The 14,359-nt window shown below is 34.7% G+C and overlaps 1 protein-coding gene across 1 annotated transcript; it reads left to right on the top strand.

Annotated features, from left to right (window-relative positions):
• Window positions 1–2,785: 2,785 nt before the first annotated feature.
• LOC110453286 (cystatin-B-like) lies at window positions 2,786–12,080 on the top strand. The gene is made up of 3 exons (XM_021502173.1): window positions 2,786–3,006; window positions 4,212–4,313; window positions 10,726–12,080. The coding sequence occupies exons 1-3, from the start codon at window positions 2,869–2,871 to the stop codon at window positions 10,852–10,854; spliced, it is 369 nt and encodes a 122-aa protein (XP_021357848.1). The 5' UTR covers window positions 2,786–2,868; the 3' UTR covers window positions 10,855–12,080.
• The last annotated feature ends 2,279 nt before the right edge of the window (window positions 12,081–14,359 follow it).

Here is a 14,359-nt window from a genome sequence, read left to right as displayed (position 1 = left end):
CAAATAGAATATCATAATAAGCGGGTTCCACTGTGCTGTTATTATTTATTTCTGACATAATTTCGGACTCCTGTGGTGCAATGCAGGACATTGCACTTGCCAAATACATTTCAAATGTTGCATGTGGTCAGGTAACAATATTTTTTTAACAAAGGAAATATTTTGGGGAAAAGTTTATTGAATTGTCGGGTGCTTGAAATCCCTGAGCACTCATCCTATCGATGGTCGATTGACACTCATATTACGGTACTATGCCGACTGACTCATCGAGTATCTTGACTTTTGAACTGAATGCGTTTGTAAAGATTGCGTGGCAAGGTACGTACTCTGAATCAGTAAATACTGTGTTAATTTGTTCTGACATAATCAGTGTGCAATATACTTTAGTAAATGAAACTCCAGAATGATATTATGTATCAGCCCCAAGCTTGTATAAAGCCAATATATAGTCCACGTCTCTGACGCACTGTCACCTTGATGTTGAAGTCAATATATTATGTTTTGGGTTCATTGCGAGCGTATCAAGCTTATCTGATTTTGATATTTTCATTTCTTGAGTAATGATTCTGTGACTGTTTGCACTGCCCGTGCAATATCTGTCCCCTCCCCTCTAACATGTTTATAAACTAGGTGTTGGAACTGTTGACACTTCCCCAGCATCAATTGAATTGGTCAGAGAACCATGATAGAGACGTTTGTACATGTAAGGTCAGTGGTCCGTAGTAGTAACAGGGTATAAGTGTTAAATTCAAAGTTTTTAATCCGAGAATCTTTTTCTTGTATGATGGATAAACAGGTAGGTTAAAAAAATAGTAATATATTCACTCTGGCATTTTACTTTAAAATATAGTTCTACAGTGTGATTATGCAGGAGAGTTAAGAGATAGTTTATGGTGTGATATTACAAATATAAAAGACATAATGTTTAGTGTGTAATTACATTCCATGCTTTATTATGATCTGATTCATATCCCCATTGGAGGAAATGTAGAGCATGAGTTGAATTCATCGGAGTTAGATGACTTTCGCATAAAATCAGTAACTTGTATATTCAGAATGTGCAAACTTAACTACAAATGATATCTTAACCTAAACTTTATTATGTGTCAATTGTAACAATTTTCCGTTTTCTGTATTTCGTATGATGGTCATCTCTCTTAAGTAACTTAGATAAGTTAAGGAGCGTAGAGGCGCAAAGGGGAGTTAACTCCGGCGTAACCCTTACTTTACAATACAGTTTATCTTTTGAATTTCCGTTTGTATATTGTCATATAACATGCACGTAACTTTGTCAATCTTCAATGAATGCATATATGTATTGTTCTGTTTGTGAATCTTCGATTCGTAGGAAATAAAGAGAATAATAATGGTTCAGATTACATGCGTAGCAAAATAAACTGGAACAGTAACAACTGTCCGAAAAATATCTGGATCCGCCCCTGGTCAGTTCTAAAGAAAATATAATAAAAACTGTTGACCATGGATAAAGCATGACTTACAAAAAATGACTGTTAAATATTATATAAATTAATAACCTTTGTAACAAATAAAACAACCAAAACTTAAATGATGTATTCTTTCTTGTATTTCAGGTAGCAAAGGGAGATTTGGAAGATGTGAATAAATCCAAAGAGGCTGCAATTATCAAAAACAACTGGATTGAAACTGAAGATATTATTATCTACAATAAAGATTTAACATGTGATCATTTAATGGACTGCATGGTATACATGATGTGCAGTTGTGGCCCAATATGGATTCAAAAGTGTCCATCAAAGCCATTTTATCACATGTCAATTCTTTTTTAGATACACTGGGAATACATTATCCCCCATTAGCAGTACTTGTTGTTGGTCCTCCGAGGGAAAATACATTTCAGACTACATGTATTGCCAACACAGACATTAGATAAGACTGACTGTATTATGTTCGTTTTTCCGAAAATGTTATATATGCATATAACTATGGAAATATTGCAACATCAAGAAAGCATGTGTCTGGAGGCTTTCAGTACTTTGATTGTTATGTGGAACTGAAATTAATATGCCATTAGACTCTGTATTTCGGATAATTTGTAAAAAATGGTTATTTTCACGATTGACTGCGGCATACAAGTTTTACCCCTTGAACATTATCGCCGATTTCTGAATTATCAGATGATTAAAAAAACATTTTTGTAACTCTCACATTTAGAAAGAAATGTTTGAAGTTATTGTATAGTTTAACAGAGACGTATAATACAGAGATTGGCAACTCACGTGAAACCGAGGGGTATTTGGGGGTAAATCACGCGAGTTTGAAAGTGTTGTAAAAACCTCATTTGAAAAAGCTGGCTAGAAATATTATGTTTTGAATAAATATCTGAAGATGTTTTTGAAATTAAATAATGAATTAGAAAGGAGTTCGTGTTTTAATGTGCTAAGAAAGAAAAAAATCCTCACACGTCAAAGCCGCCATTTTAACCTGTACTTTCAGAGCTAAATTATGAAACTTTGCAAGTTTTGTAACAACCTCAATTTAATTTCCTGGTTAGAAATATTATCAAATAATCTAATTAATTTCTGAAAACTTTTTTGAAATTGTCCAAAGAAAAAAAAACGGAGTTCGTGTTTTAATTTGTCATGATAGAAATAACCCTCACACATCAAAGCCGCCATTTGAACTTGTTTATTCTGAAAAACCTGTATTTTATGTATTTAATTCGCTTGGAATAACCGTATACATTTCATTTCGGTCCCGTTTCGACGATTCTTTGCACCGCCACCGGGGTTATGCCCCTTAACGGTTTATTTATTTCCGGTTTTAAGTCACAGGTTTTTGACGCATCAGACGGATTGTTTCTGTCCTTTACATGTGTATGTGCTTCATATGCAGGCCACACACACGATTTCTGTTCTCTTTTGTTTTTTTGTTATAATTTGTTTCTGTGTAGCCGAGAATATGATGGTCGGAGGCCAAAGCGAGGTTAAAAGCGCTGATGAGGAAACTCAAAACATCGCCGATCAGGTAAGCTTATGATAGGCCTAATGATATGCGGGACGTTGAACTCGTGATGTGTTCCCGAGTCAGTATTAAGTTAATAGCCCCACATTCCAATATTCAGATTAGAAGCTACACAAATGTAGAGCTTTTATTACAAGTAGACTTAACGTTAGTGCAGGCAATTTGCAATTCGTCACATTAGTAAGGGTTTCAGTAACAATTTGTCAAAATACACATGTATCAAAATACCGACGAGCACCACTGGAGAAGACGATTTGGCTGAAATGTCTATAAACATTATTGTAAACAAACCTGAATGACGTCACACAGCAACATTTGTGACGTCATCACAATCACCCAGAAAAATGCCCTTTTGATTTTGATCGTGCATTCGATCAATGCTGTCTCTTTTACACCATTCTTAAACTCACCAGCAGCTAGTTGATACATTTTATCGATAGATACGTATACACTAATAAACTAATGAAGTGGACAACTGCATTAGGCATTATTAGTTGCGTTTTATTAATGTATTTTGACTTGAATCCTATTAATATGTAAAATGTAATAACTGCTGCAATGGCGCCGCGATTAGACACTCATATACTCAGCTTGATTTAAATTATTATATAAAGTCCTATGAAATAGACCAAACAAAAGGCTATACAGTTGTGGGATCTCACAACGTTAGTCGTTATATGTGCACATGGTGTGTACCTGATGAAAAACTGTGATTGTATAGCTTGGTAGATATATTTAAGCTTATATCTTTCCTCATTTAAGTATGTTGCCATGTTTTAGCCAGACTTTTTTTCATTCCGTAACATTGATCGACTGCTCTCTCATATCACACATATAAATGTGTGTGTTTTATCGCACAACAGAACAATCATTTGTTTAATTGGACAGTTGTGCGAACTATGTGCGCACAATGTGTGGACAGTATGCACACGATGTATGCACAATATTGATGTGCTGAATACACTGTTACTTTGGTGCATTGTGCAATCCCAAACTGTAGCATAGATGTGCCACCATGAACACTACTATGATATATAGACTTCACTGGATGTGGCGTCTGCATCTTGACTGAAATATTTGAATTTCATGTATTTATTTTTGTTAGGAAAGATGAAAGATGGCATTTGAAGGTACAGTTTGAATTCTGAATTAATTATTGTAATTTGTGTAAGATTGTTAGTATATGAAATGTTTTATTTGTTTTTTAGATTAGAGGAGAGGTCCAGACAAAAATTGGGAAGGTTTTTCCCCAGTTTAAAGTGGTTCAGTACAAAACTCAGATGGTAGCCGGAGTCAACTACTTTATGAAGGTTGGTGGTTTATATATCCCACATAAGTTATATAAAACAGAACACATTTTAATAAGCGCATGAAAAAACAGCTTGATGTATCAGTGATTACTTAACTTTACAATGCTTTGAAAGGTTTGTGTAAAAGGTGAATAGTTTTTGACTGAACCATGTAGTTTTACAAAACAACACGATGTAGGTATAAGCAAAACAGACAAAAAACAAATGCCATACATATACATTCTCAAAAATAAGCTGTGGCTGTTTTTGAGTTTTATTATGGAATCTCATGAATTTCAAAGCAGTTTTGACTGTGATATTTGTACAACTTATTTTTAAGGTTGTTTATATTTTCAAAGTGATTGTCGATTGCAAGGTCCTCCATCTTTGAAATAATATACTCTTAGTGGTGGGAAAATGTTAAGTTTGCTTGTACTTGTAAATAAGCAATATAAAGCACAACATTATTGATTCAAAGACTGGATATTGAATTTGAACTATAGCCACCAGAATGTTGACACAAATTGTTAGTTGTTACGTATACCTCTTTGACAATGACATTAACCAAAGTCATTGTGGAACCCTTTTCACTGCGATCATAATAACAGTCCTAGCAGCTGTCTAATTATACATTTTTTTTATATGTTTACAAGTGATTACATCACTACACATTACTTTGAAACCTTGTGTAAGAGGTGAACATTTCCTGTATACATTGGATTGTTGTGTGCTATTATGTACACATGTTTAGTCTGAGGTAAACAGGTACTTCAAAGAAAACAAAACACAGTATGCATATTTATACCAGTCATTTTCATTTTTTGAAACACTGTCAACAAACAAAAAGGACTTACCTCATTCAAATGAATAGCAAATTATATATTTAGTTGAGTTATGACTTGAAATACATGTTGGAAACTCATTTTCTTGGTGTTTTACCCACCAAAACAGATTTACATGTAGTTCTTCTTTCTTGTACTCCTTTGATAAACCTGTATGGAACTTAACAGGTTTTGAATTGAAAATAAAATACCCGGTGGGCTATTAAGGCCCCTCAGGGCCTCATGTTGTGCTTGTAAATACGCAATAACTCAAGCCAAAACACTTTTCTCACTAAAAGCACTGAGAAGGCGACACATCCACTCCTGTGGAATTCTTGTACATAGCTGGCCTATTTTAAAATCAGGATTTGTTATCAAGATTTTAGATCTAAAACCTTCTTGTAAATTGTGGATCAGACTACATTTCCTTTTGTCATAATAACTGTAAAAATCTTTTCTGGAAAGATATCTTTCTTACATGGAAAAATCTTACTGTTCTTGATGAAAAATATACAGATACAAAACAGATCTAGATCTCTGACATGCCTATATGGTTTAACGAAAAAATCCAAATAGATAATAATAGTGTTTCATATAAAAATTGGTATAGGAAGGGAGTAATGTAGTAGTAAGGGCCCCGTATCGGAGATACAGGTGCCCTATAGTAATCACTCTGTCTGTCTGTCTTTCTGTCTGTCTCCCCATCCACAAATTTTGTTCTTGGCTGATACCTTTGGTATTTATTTACCGATGTACATGAAACTTGGTCAAGATGTTCAGTCCACAAAAATACACATTGTGATAAAAAGTCAAAGGTCAAGGTAATCAGGTTCAAAGGTCAAGGACAAATTTTACATCTTTTCACTGATAAACATTTTTTTATGACTTTATGAAGCAAAGTTGATCATAATTGAACAAGGTGTCAACTGACGAAAGGTCAATATAATCGGGTCAGGGGTCAAGGTCAAATTTTGCATCTTTTCACTGATGAATATTTTGTTATGAGATGATGAAGCAATGCTGATCAGAATAAAACAAGGAGTCAACTGACCAAAGGTCAGGGTCATTGGGTCAAAGGTCAAGTTTTTTAAAAACTTTTTTTCACTGGTGAACATTTCACTGTGATACTTTGAAGCAATGCTGCTCAGAATTAAACAAGGAGTCAATTGACCAATGGTCAAGGTCACCAAAGGTGAAGGTTAAATTTTGTACCTTTTCCCTGATGAACATTTTGTTAGGACATTATGAAGCAATGTTGTTCAGAACTTAACACAGAGTCAACTGACCTAAGGTCCAGGTTACGGGGTCCAAAGGGTCAAGGTCAATTTTTGTATTTTTCACTGATAAACATTTTGTTATGATATTAAGAAGCAAAGTTGGTCGGAATTAAAGAATAAGTCAACTGACCAAAGATCAGGATCACTGGGTTAATGATCGAGGTCATTTGGGTCCAAAGGTCAATGACAAAGTGGATCTCTGACTTTGACCCTGGCTCCTGATGGAGGAGGTATATAAGGTGAAATAAAACAAATCAAAGCTAACAAATGAGTATTGTGCCGGTATTTACATTTCTGTTAGCCCAGCAAATATGGAGGTGGAAGGAAACAAGACTCACATCATAGTACATGTAAAATGTATATTTTGCTTCCTTGCGATTCTTTTTGAAGTGTCAAGCTCAGCTATATGGGCAGATTGCTTCTTGATGATTATGGGGGTTATATTGCCACAAGACAGGGCCCTTACTGACCTGTCAGTGTTCTAGTTAATGACTTAAAAAAGGATAACAACAACTTCTTCAGTTTTTTTGAATTAAGAGAAATATATGGTGTTAGAGCAAATTTCTTAAAATATCATGGAATTGTTACAGCTATAAATTAAAGGAGCTTTGCAGTCGGTGGAGCTTGACCCATCCAAAAATAGACTATCCTTTTATTCCAAGAAAATTACAAATATTTGTTAAAAAACAGAAAGGTACAAAAGATTTTTATAATGTGCTTAGTAAAAAAATAAAATAATAAGAAATCTTTTCTTTTTTGGTACATATCGTCCGAATGGAATAAACAGAAAAGTGGATAATATGATCATCTTTACAATAAAACTATATACCTATAGATCAAGGTGCCCCAAGAATGAACTCTGCATTATTGCCCTGAAAATTACACTAAAAGATACATATACAACTCAAAAATACATTGCTAGAAGTAAGGGAGAAAGCTACTAAGACCAGTTTCAAAGAGAATGGGCCAAATGGCAAAACTTTTTTTTGAAACACCCAAACTTGAAATTACGACTGATTTACCATAAGTAACTTATCAATTTATTCATATAACTGTTGAATTGAGTAAATGTAAATATTGATTACGCTTACACTGACAGCTAGCTTACAGAGAAATTCAAAATGTAATACAAATTTTCAACAATCCTGCCCTTCCTTTCTGATAATTGTATTGGTATTTGCAATTGTATGATAATGAATGAGTGTGACGTGTGTCTTTATGTATGTTTGTTTTATTTCATGTTTTGTATATATTGTAACTGTACTGTATACTAATGTAAAAATTTGAAAAAAAAAAAAGATTTTAGATCTAGAGTATATTTGTTCCAGAGATAGTTATTAGTTTGTTTTTGATTGTCTGTTCACGTATCCTTCCACCCAATTTTTGTTTTCATGTAATAAGTTTCAAACGTGTTAAAAGTTAAGTCCATGGTTATAACTCATTAGCATTTTCCTTTTTGATTGATCAAAAGTTTTTGTGCAATAATGTTTTGATTATGATGAAGCTTAAAGCTTGGATAACATTGATACTGTACAAGGACAAAAGATAATTTATTGGAGGAAAGTTTGCCTGTAATTGAGTAGCACACAGCAATGCCTTTTTCTAATCGGGTATAACAAGTGGATCTCTTCAATAAGAAGGGGGGTAACTCTCATATATACTTGTCTCGCCGTGACGGAGGAGCGAAAGTGAGACTAAGGTGTTGCTTTTCCGGCGACGACAGGGTCTAACATTGCGTTTAGCTCAACGTTAAGTTTTCGTTATATGCTTCTTAATCAGTTAATAATGGCATTGTGTTGTTGAAGTTTTGCATGAAGGTTCTTTTGGAGTCTACCTTTCATATACTATGAAGTCAAAGTGTTTTTTTTTTTTCTTTTTTTTTCTTTTTTTTTTTACATATTTTGGACCAAAAATAAAGAATTTTGGGTGATTTTGAGAATTGGACATAACTTCTTTAAAAATTGTCAGATTTGCTTCCAATTTCATACACACTTTCAGTATACACAGTACTTTAATATAATACGGGTATTTGCTGAGATGACCACAACATTTGTTTTGGCAGAAAACAGAATATTTGGTGAATTTAAGAATTGAACATAACTTCTTTAATAATTGTCAGATTTACTTCCAATTTTATACAAACCTTCAGTATACACAGTACTTCAATATGTAATACAGGTTTCTTGCTCAAATGACCATATCAATTTTTGGGGGAATTTTTGTGTTTTTGGCCAGCTAATGTTAAATTTTTGTTTTTAGCTCAGTAGGTAATGCGGTGTACAACTCATTGCAGGTCAGAAACAGAGATTTGAAATGCTTAGCTCCATTCTTGGGTAGAAAACTTAGAATTTTGGTTAATTTTTAGAATTGGTCAATTGGACATGCAATGTAATTTATTTAGTAATGGTCAGATTTAGTTTGATTTTTATACACACCTCAAGTATTTACAGTAATGAAACATGTTTTCTTTCAGAAACATTACATTGCATATATTTACCAGTGCATAATAGCTACACCCATGAATGCCCCATGAATGCATCTATCACAGTTTTCATGTATGCATGTGAAAAAAAGCGGAATATATGTACCGGTACCACTTTATTTTTTTTCCAGAAAATGCTGTCTTACTCATCAAGTCCAGTGGTAAAACCTATATTCGCAGCTTACCGCATTGTTATAAAGATTCTCCTCTCTGATGGAATATATTTTAAAATGCTATAAGAATAAACTGTGTGTGAAAATACAAAGCGCCCGTAACGGCGAGACATATAATTTTGCGTAATTCTTGTCTTATACTGAGATATAAGATCAGAAAAATTGAATAAACCTACTAATAATCCTCCTCTCAACAACATTAAATTTTTGCGTACAATGTATAACATTGTTTCACTTAAAGTATAAGTAGACCAACCAAACTCTGACCATAGATACATCTCCACCCACGCATCAAATGGTGGATGCGGCTTACCTTTCATGGTGCATTGACTTTGTCAGCATCTCCATCAACATTAAGTTTTTGTGTTTAAGTTAGTTTCTCTAATATGTGCATTGATAGTCAAAGCGGGGCACAGGCGAGACAATCAATTTGAATGGCTTGTTGAGGAATATAAAGTATTTAGAAACAGAGTTTGTCCATCAGTTTTTGCACATTGAGAACATATTTCAGAGTTAAAGTATAAGTGCTCCATGAATACCTGTGTATATGATGCAGGTAAGGCAAAACACAAAAAAGTGCTTCATGAATAAAAATGGCACCAATGTTGCAGCAAGGGTGGGAATATGCTGAATTTGACCTACATTTTTCATTTCAGTGACTGTAACTTTAAAAATCTTTCTTTCAATATTAACCTGTAAGTGCTATGTGGATAACACTTGCATCAATAATGCTGCTAGGGTTGCATTATTCAGTGCATGTTTACTGACGGAGCATCGGATTGATGGACACATAGTTTCAGTGACCAGTGCATGTTTACTGATGGAGCATCGGATTGATGGACACATAGTTTCAGTGACTTGGTTGAGAAGAAATGGTCAAATCTACATATACTGTTAAAAAAAGTTAATATCTTGGTTAGAATAATTGCTACACAAATTATATTTATTAAAATAAATATTCAAAATTTAACTTCTGGTATAATACTTATTCCTGATTGAATGATTGCTTTATATATTTAGTTTGAACAATTCCTAAAGGAGTAAAGCAATATGAATACTCTATACCTGGACCATTCATTATTTTATATTATATATACTTCATAGTAACTTTGGTATCCATGTAATCATGGTTTGTGTACAACAGGGATATCAATGACAGCTACATGTATAAGCATATTATTGTTAAATATTTCTATTGAAATTTCAATTGGAACTCAAATCAATGAACCTTTAATTAAAATAATCTATTGCAAATATGAATACGAAAAATGAAAATATTTTTGGCAAGGAAAAAGTGCTTATTGGCCATTTTTTTTTATCCTTTTAACTAGAATTACAAATGGAAGGTAGCTCTTGCATCAGCATGAACAAAGCTTAGGCAGTGAACTACCTCCAAAAGGTGTTCAACTCCCAATGCAAACAATTTAAAAACTAAAAGGTGAAGTCACCCAGCCTGATAGCCAATTCTACAATGTCTATTACCTGTTGAGATTGATCACAGTTTGACCCTGACAGTCAAATTGCTAGCACAGCTTGATTTTAACACTTTTAATCGCTCATACCATCACACATTTTTTTTTGTCATGTAACATTTGTGAAGTGATGGTTTTTATATCCATACTGGCTTATAATATTAATTTATGTTGTATTTTGACAGATTTATTTTTATCATTTTGACAGATTGCCGTGGAAGACGACAAGTACATCCATATCAGAGTGTTCAAGCCATTACCTCACACAGGAGAGGAACCATCTCTTATTAGTTTTCAAGAAGAGAAGACACAGGATGACCCCATCAGCTACTTCTGATAAACTGAAATAAGACACTGTTAACCTGGAATTATCCTGGGTCCAAATTATATATTTCCAGGAACATGCAATTTTTTCTAAAAATATAAAATTACAAAAAAGTGTTCATGATCTAATATGGTTGTTATGTGAAATTTGATACTAGCTCTTTTGACTTTAAAAAAAAAAAAGTTTTAGCATATTTTCAACACTAGTGTCTTATTAATTGCCATGTAGCTGTACATAATATTTTTTAGTAAGGGAGGCAGGGTTACTGAACGACAACAACTTGATTGTATTACAGTTTAAAAGTAACACCATCCACCACACATGCAAAAGTAGATATGTGTGTATACATAGTTATGTTTCCTCCATAAACTTCAGGAAACTAATCTCACAAGCAAGCTTTCAAGTTCAACATTCCATACTGTGCAATAATAATGTAGGAGCAATAATACCGCACGTACAACATGTTTTGTTATGGCTGACATGGTTTTGTCCAACTTTGTTGTTCCACTCAGAATTTCTGGGAGCAAGCTGATCACTTATATGGGATGCACATGTTTTAATTTACCAGATTACAACACATATACAGTAATAAATTTGAACTATTAAAGCAATAATAGCATGTCTATGGGACCTTCTTAGATAATATGTTTGTCTACACACAAGTTAAATTCATGTCACTTTGCCATACAATAGAAAGATAAATAACCACAGTGATGGTGGTGGTACCCCGGTGTTGGTCGGGTTTTGAGGGAACACTGTTATTGCAATAGATTCAGATAGAAAGTCCCAGTGCTCTACTACAATGAAAAATTCCAATTTGTGCTGCTTTTTTATGCCTTGAATTTGCTTACTTATATACTATAGCAAAACTATATATGAAAGAAATATATTCATTGTTATTTACTTAAAAAAATCCTCTGTGAACCTGTTGATCATACATTGTAGAGCTTATTTACTGCATTTTTGGTCATGATATTTGTTATATTAATAATTTTTTGCAATATCACTTCAGAATGATTTGAAAATATTGTAACTGTCCGGAGAGGCCTGCAACCAACAAATATACAATTGTCTTTGAACGAATTTAGATGAAATGATAAATATTTAAGATAAAAGTAACTCTCAAGGCTTGTATATTGTATGAGAAGGTATGGGACTTTCCACCACAGAAGAAGCTGCAGTAATTCATATGTGAATCCAATGACCTATCTATAAACACTATATTTAAGGTGCTAGAGTACTAAATTATAGTGATTTTGCATAATGTCACAGATGAAATAGTTACTGATTTTACCAAGTAAAAAAGGAGTGTCAATGAAAATGAGTACCTGTTTTCCCATACGTGTATTATACAGTGGCTATATACTGGTTGATGCGAGTACTGTGTCTATCTTAACAGTCCTTTGCAGTTATGAGAATTTTTGAGGTGTCTAAATGAGCTGTGATTAAAATAGATTCTTGGGGGTGGGGGGNGGTTTGTATTTTGGTTGTAGTTCATAGGTTTATATTGAAATATTCTTGGGTAATTTCTGAGAGGATGATAAAATGACCAATTATACATGTATATAACATATATATTTTCTCTGTTATAAATCTAAAAGTTGAAAATAAATATGTTTTCAAAAGCAGTAGTTTTTGTTTTGCCACGTTCAATTTGATGAAGTGTTAAAATAGTGTGAGCTCACCTGAACTTCATTTGTCTGTCATTGTCTCTTTTCATCTGTTAACATTTTCATTCAATGACACCTTCAAAACAACATGTATATTCCAACCTAATGTCAGTATTAGCATCCTTTGCCCATATGGATCAAGACTGTACAAATAAAATGACTGACTATCCAATATTATTAGCTAAGGGTGGAATTAAAATGATTGATTTGCTTTAAACGACACCTTTTTCACAAGTGACAGAGCAGATTTCAACCAGATTGTCTTAATACATCTTTAGCTTATTGTGATCGAAGGGTGTGCAAATATAGAAGTTCTTCCTACTAAGGGGTTGGATGAGCGGATGCAAAAGGGGTCAAATTGCCTGACGACATTTCTTCCTCAACGTACTGAACAGAATTCGACCAAATTGTTGCTGTATTATCCTTCGCCCATGTAGGTAAATTGAACAAAATCAGTAGCTGATTCGGTAATTTTAATTATATTGAAGACAATGTAAAATGTGTTCGCGTGGCTGAGAGGTTTGGGATGGGTAAATGATACTTGGTTTTATTGAAGAATGGGGAAGAGAATTTTTTGGTGGTTAAATGTGACTTTGTTAGCTCACCTGGTCCAAAGGACCAAGGTGAGCTTATGCCAAACCGTGGCGTCCGTCGTCCGTCCGCCCGTCGTCCGTCCGTCAACAATTTCTTTTAACGACTTCTTCTTCTTAACCACTGATTGGAATTTAACTAAATTTGACTGGAAGCATCCCTAGGTGGTGGGGATTCAAAATTGCACAAATGGTGGGGCTGACCCCCCAGGGGGCTGAGGGTCGGGGCCAAAAGGGGGCACTTTGGCTAAACTGCTTTAAGCGACTTCTTCTTCTTAACCACTGATTGGAATTTAACTAAATTTGACTGGAAGCATCCCTAGGTGGTGGGGATTCAAAATTGTACAAATGGTGGGGCTGGCCTCCCAGGGGGCTGAGGGGCGGGGCCAAAAAGGGTTATTTGGCTATATTGCTTTAAGCGACTTCTTCTCTGGAACCAAGTGATGGATATCAACCATATTAGACTGGAAGCATCCCTAGGTGGTGGGGATTCAAAATTGCACAAATGGTGGGGCTGACCCCCCAGGCTAAGGGGTGGGGCCAAAAAAAGTGTATTGCCTGGAAATGGTTGAGATCCCCACCATATAACCACATATACAATTGCTGAGTATAAAGAGATGAATGCACATATGCTTCCAGGATGGCCTTGGGGACTGCTCCACCCTTGGAGACTTAACCCCTGGGTCATAACTTCGAAATGGTTAAGATCCCCACCCCAAAACTATATATACAAATGCTGGGTAAAAAGAGACAAATGCAGTCATGATATTTGAATTGATCCTGGGGTCTGGCCACAACCGTAGGGACCTAGGTTCTGAGTCACAACTTGGAAACAGTTGAGAGCCCCACCCCATAACCATACACAAATTGCTGGGCATGAAAAATTGAATACAGATATATATGCTACAAGGATTGGCCTTAGGGTCTGGCATATTCCCTTGGATCTCATTTGGAGAATATTTTGCCATGATTGCTTAGATATCCAGGTGAGCGATACAGGCCCTATCGGCTTCTTGTTTAATTGAAGGCTTGGTTAAATGTGACTTTGGCTAATTGAAGGCTGGGGGAGGGAGTTCGAGGTTTGGTGTGTTTATTTGTGATTGTTTAAGTGAGGGCTGGGGTAGGGAATTCGAGGTTTGGGGTGGTAAAATGTTACTTTGTCTAATGGAAGGCTCTGTTAGGGAGTTCGAGGTTTCGGGTGGTTACATGTGACTGTTTAATTAAAGGCTGGCTTAGATATCCAGGTGAGCGATACAG

Source organism: Mizuhopecten yessoensis, unplaced genomic scaffold, assembly GCF_002113885.1.
Source record: "Mizuhopecten yessoensis strain PY_sf001 unplaced genomic scaffold, ASM211388v2 scaffold7251, whole genome shotgun sequence".
NCBI classification, from domain to species: Eukaryota; Metazoa; Mollusca; class Bivalvia; order Pectinida; family Pectinidae; genus Mizuhopecten; species Mizuhopecten yessoensis.
This window is presented reverse-complemented; position numbering and strand designations above follow the sequence as displayed.

Bases quoted from the DNA above. Each gene is read 5' to 3' on its own strand.
- LOC110453286 (XM_021502173.1), top strand. From the start codon at position 2,869: ATGCAGGCCACACACACGATTTCTGTTCTCTTTTGTTTTTTTGTTATA. The intron at 3,007-4,211 runs GTAAGCTTATGA...TTTGTTTTTTAG, and splicing joins CTCAAAACATCGCCGATCAG to ATTAGAGGAGAGGTCCAGAC. The intron at 4,314-10,725 runs GTTGGTGGTTTA...TCATTTTGACAG, and splicing joins GAGTCAACTACTTTATGAAG to ATTGCCGTGGAAGACGACAA.